Below are 5384 nucleotides of genomic sequence, written 5' to 3'. Positions count from 1 at the left end.
TTGCTTATTTTCAGGAGTGTTTAGTTTTGTTTAATTATTAGATATAATACTGTGTGATTGTAGCTAATGAAGGTACCATTGTATTTTTAACCCGTGGTCTTTTCTGTTCATTTTACACAGAGAACAATTTATCACTCAGGTTGGATTCACCCTTCCTCTACAGGGGAGTGGCGGCCTAGTGGTTAGGGCATAAACCACATAGAATCCTGAGGTTCTGAGTTCAAACCCCACTCCCACAGACTGCCACTCTGGTGCCTTGAGCTAGACCTTTAACCCCACACTGCTCCCCCAGCAGTGTGGGGTTACAGCCCACTATTCCCAAAAAGGGATGGGTTAAAATGCAGAGAGTGAATTTCGCTCTGTACTTGTGACAATGTAATGACTATAAAGTTGTTATAAAGTTCTTCTTCTTTCATAGTTAAATTTAGTTATGTCTGTAACTTTTACTCAAAACAAGTAACCTAGTAAACTAGCTCCACCTGCCAGCAGCCAAAATAATTTTTGCCTGCGAGTGGTCTAGCCTTGATCAATGGCCCAGGCTCTAGAACTGGTGGGTCAATCACAACGCAGAGATGTGATTTGAATTTCTGGATGCAAAGCTCCAGCAACGCTGGAGAAAGCACAACAAGGAAGATGGCAACAACTATTGAACTGTTCTTGTTTGACTCAGCTTTGGAAACAGTTTTGGAAGGATTAGACTTGGGGTTTTCGTTGAAACGTGAGCAGGAAGAGGCTCTACGCTCCTTCATTTTTAAGAAGGACGTATTCGCCGTTTTACCGACAGGCTGTTTGTTTACACTCCCCCACTAGCTTTCTTTCGCGCTTACTACGTAACAGTCAATCGCGCTCATTAGACGGGTTGTTCTCATGAACAATGTTGTGATGTCTCATTCATCGGGGGGAGACTAAATTTCACATTTCATCTCACATTTAATCTGGTTTATCAGGCTACAAAACAAGGACATTAGGGCTGTCAGTTTTAACGTGTTATTAACGCGTTAACCGTTTTAGACTATAATGCCGACATTTTTTTAAACGCACATTAATCACGCATCAAAACACACGCACCCTTCGCTTATGTTTTTTTTGTACCCGCAGCACTCTCTGTACTGTTCGTTTTACCCCGTGCGCTTTCCGGAGTACCAGGAATGCAATGTGTGTGTGAGAGTCCGCAGCATAACAGACCCGTGCTTTGAAAGGGCAAAGATGGCCAGCAAACAAGGTATCCTGAATGATAAGTTTCTTTTTAAAGTTATGCCAGAAGTCTCTCTTGACAAAACCTGAGTCGTCTCTCTATGTTGTCCAGAAGAAACGAGCATCTCACTGGATTAGTGCCAACAAGACAAAGATATGAACTAAGTCATGTGGACTGCACTGCTGCTGTGTTCCTGTTCAGAGCAAAGGAATATTTAAGCATTTTGAAAATGTTCTAAATGTAAAATGTTATGTTGTTGAGATGACTGCAGAAGCCAGTTATTGTAATTTCGTTTGAATTATTTAATATTTTGTGAGTAACTTCATTTTATTTGAATGAAGTCTGTATTTCATAACGCAATGTGCACTTAATTTTAACAGTACATCTTTATTTCTGTCTATGTTTGAAAGAGAATTAAGTTTACGGAGTACTTTGAAGTACTGTTTACTGTTCTGTAGTTTTGTACAGTTTTGATAGAAGCATAACACCTAATTTTTTTTAAAACAAATTTTAAATAATTATTGCACAGAATTTAAACAAGGATATTTTTATTCTAGTTTCTTAAAAGTGCTTGAAAAATAAATATAATAGAAACAACTTTTTGTATAAGTATGTTTTTTTACATGTCATTTGCAGGAATCCCCAACCTGGATCCTTGAGGCCCGCTGTCCTGCAGGTTTTAGAGGTTTCCTTGCTTCAGCACAGCTGATTTTAATTGAAAGCTGATTAACAGGCTTTTGGTCTACTGCAATCATTATAATCAGCTGTGTTAAAGGAGGGAAACCTCTAAAACCTGCAGGACAGCGGGCCTCGAGGATCCAGGTTGGGGATTCCTGCAAATGACATGTAAAAAAAACATACTTATACAAATAAAAAGATAAAATATGCGATTAACTGTTGATATTATGCGATTAATCGCGATTAAAATTGTTATTCGTTTGACAGCACTAAGGGGCATACATTTTATAGCTAGAAAATGGTGGGTTTCCTTAAATTCAACTCAATTAAGAATAAAAAAAACCCAACAGAGGTGACAGTGACCTGGGTGAGGAGCATGAAGGCGTTGTCCGCTCTCAGATGCTTGGTCAGGAACTCCACACAGTGACCCTCCAGAGCTGGAACTGCATATTTCTTCGCTGTATACAGAGTCGTCATCACAGTTTCTGGACCAATATGGACCTCGTCAGAATACAGAAACCTGTAAAAATAATAAAGCAACGACACTTCACATTTTTTAAAACATGTTAACAAAAATCTAAACGCAAACTGAAGTGGATTTTTGTAGCACGTAAGAGGAAAAAAATCTATTTCTTTTTAAACTAATTCACGTATTTCTCATTCCCTAAGTATACTGATGAAATGTGAGGTGCCGTGTGGGTGCAGGCAGAGATCTGAGGACCACCTGTCTCCCCCACCTGAGCAGGGCCAGGAATGCAGCCGGCTCCACATCAGGGAGCTCGATTTCAGCCGACGTGGTGGCCATCCCTCCATTAAACATGGCATCGAAGACGGCGCTGCCAGCCGCCAGGACGAATTTGTGAGCAGGTATCCTCTGGGCCTGTCTGCCTTTCCCCACGACGAACCTGACGTCACTGAGCAGCTCGTTGTTGAACAAGAAAGCGAAGCGCTCTTTCAATGAGCTCTTCGTCGCCTGCCAGTTGTAGACGGGCTCCCGCTGAAGGCCGAGGCCCGGCGGGGAGGCGGACGGAGCCGGCATGTTGCACAGAGCCGCTGCAGCTCCGCATTGGACCGAGTTTGAGGGAGCCTCCGGAGCGCTTTGGTTCGACGCCAATCCACCGCCGCTGGCCATTCCAAGCCACAGCTGGGTTTTCTACCTCTTAGTGCTAAAATTTCTACTCTCTGATTCTATAAACGGCTAAGTACTTATGATAACGTGACGCAACAACAGAGTTGATTCATTAATTCAAGTTTTATCCATCGCGCAGGAGGCCATTGCTTATGGTCGGCTGTTGCTAAAGAGACTGTCAGCGCACTTCCTCCAAAACACGTTTTCCTCGTTTGAGGTTTGACGGCGTTTAGCATTCCTCAACTTTCATTAGCGCCCCCTTCTGGTCTAGGCTGTAAGGCTCAACCTCGAAATTTTGTTTTTTTTTAATTCTCTCAAGTGGAACGTTTTAACTTAAACATTTTAATTTTCTATACGTAAACAATTACCTGACAAGAAAAACACTGGTTAATTATGCACATCAATATACTAACATTAAAGAAAATAAATACAAAATTCATGCTCTTTTCAGAACTAGATTTTGTCTAATATGGGGTAAAGAGAAAATTACGTCTGTGCAAGTGATCTAGGAATCTTTACTGAAATCAGAGATAAGTTACTACTTTAATAACAAGTAATCCATTTAATGTAGATATTAGTACATGTCCATTTTTATTCTATGCAGAATGATTTTTAATAAAAAAAGGTAAGTAACAACAATGAATTGAACAATGAACAATGAAGATGTTTGCCCCAGAACTCAAAACTGAAAGAATTTTGTCCACTACACCTTTAATTTAGACACCATGTGTGTTTAAATATATGCAAATGAAAGTATAGTTTGTCTTTATGTAGAAAATATGGATGTTGTGATTGTTAATTTTCCTATTGGAACAGTTTAGATTGACCCTGAGGTTCTGGCACCTGTCTGCTTTCGGCCATCCCCCTCAGTGTACACTAGTTATTGCCTGGCCACCCTTATTAACATTTTCTGGCTACGCCTCTGTGTTTGAGTCGATGTGTTGTAGAAATGATGTTGGCGTTGATGGCAAAGGCAGGGATCGCTATTGACAGAGGAGATATGTATTCTAGTCTCAAATGATTCTCATCAAGCACTATCATGGGAGTCACCCCATGATAGTAAAGATGGGAGTTTTTATTAGGGTTGGGTAAAAAAAGCAGATTTTGAATCGATTCCTTTACATTTGTGCAAAATCAATATTTAGGGAATGAGATTGATTAGTTTTATAATGACGCGCGTGACGTTCACATTCAAATGAGCAGGAAAGATGCGCTCAAGATTACATCAAGCCAGACAGCTGCAAATATAGCCAATAGGTTGACTGAAGACATTAAAAAATGGGGGCTGAACAGCAAACACCCTGTAGTTGTTACAGACAATGCTTCAAATATGGTTTGTGCAGGGAAGATAATGCAGCTCATGCATGTCTGCTGGGTCCCCGTTCTGTCACGTCTGCTCACTTTAGTGAGGCTTCACTTTTTCACTTTTCACAAACAAGTTTGCACTTTTGAGACAGTTTTGTTCACGTCTCAAGTTTAAACTGTCTGATTTACAAGTTTGCACTTTGTGTTTAATATGACAGGAAAAAATTAAAAACATGAGTATATTATTTAAACATAGTTGAACCACTTTCATTATTGTAAAAACAGATTGAATCAATATTAATCGATTTAGAACTCTATGAATCAACATCGAATCGATTCAGGACTTTGGCTAAAATACCCAGCCCTAGTTTTTATAATTTCCCAGCTTTTATTTTTAATAAAAGTCTATTTGTTCCGTATTTTTTGTAGATTGTATGACCAAAACAGCGAGGCATGAAACATCTGTCGTACAGTCCTTCATATTATCTTTACGGAAGACGATTAGGGACACTGAGAAAAATTTTACATTTTATTTCAGTTTAATATGGGAAAAAAGTGGTTGGAAACAAAATTCAGTGAATGCAATATGCTTCCGTACATTTCACATAGGAAAAGGTTCTTTTCCTTCTGGATAAGGTCTTTAATAATTACACGTACACTCCATTTTCTATTAAATTTTTATTACAAGTATATGGTTGACAACAGTTTTCAATGGGATGCGAACATTTAGACTCAGTGAAACAACGAGAGATTTTTTTAAGGAATGTGTTGAAACGAACAAGGAGCTGTTGGCTTTCAGAGAAAGGGACAGACACTGCTGTCAGCGACCTTCTTTCAAGCAAACGCTCGTGATTTATTATTTTTTTTATCATCACTGCCGATATTTTGCTATAACATGTGAAGGGAAGAATAAAGCAGAAAAGCTCATCTTTCATAAACATAAAACCTTTCAAATGTCATCTTCAGTACGTTGGGATTTAGGCGGAGTGAATTCGGTCAGCTCTACCTACTCAGTGCGCGCACGACACCGCCGCCATTACAGTCGCTCACTAGCAAGCCATTGATTGTAGATTGATT

The 5384-nt window shown here is 39.6% G+C and overlaps 1 protein-coding gene across 2 annotated transcripts in view; it reads right to left on the bottom strand.

The window, feature by feature from the left end:
* btbd1 (BTB (POZ) domain containing 1) overlaps positions 1-3203 on the bottom strand; it is a 10754-nt gene extending 7551 nt beyond the window's left edge. For both annotated transcript variants that reach the window (XM_015375646.1, XM_015375647.1), the window contains exons 1-2: positions 2611-3203; positions 2237-2393 (exon numbers count right to left, since the gene is read on the bottom strand). In XM_015375646.1, the coding sequence (XP_015231132.1) occupies positions 2237-2393; positions 2611-3005 (552 nt within the window). In that variant the 5' untranslated portion in view covers positions 3006-3203. The remainder of the gene's footprint in view (positions 1-2236; positions 2394-2610) is intronic.
* Positions 3204-5384: the final 2181 nt, after the last annotated feature.

Source organism: Cyprinodon variegatus, unplaced genomic scaffold (assembly GCF_000732505.1).
Source record: "Cyprinodon variegatus isolate N-32 unplaced genomic scaffold, C_variegatus-1.0 Scaffold122, whole genome shotgun sequence".
In the NCBI taxonomy this organism is placed as follows: Eukaryota; Metazoa; Chordata; class Actinopteri; order Cyprinodontiformes; family Cyprinodontidae; genus Cyprinodon; species Cyprinodon variegatus.
The sequence above is the reverse complement of the archived record's forward strand: the minus strand, read 5'-3'. Positions and strand labels throughout refer to the sequence as shown.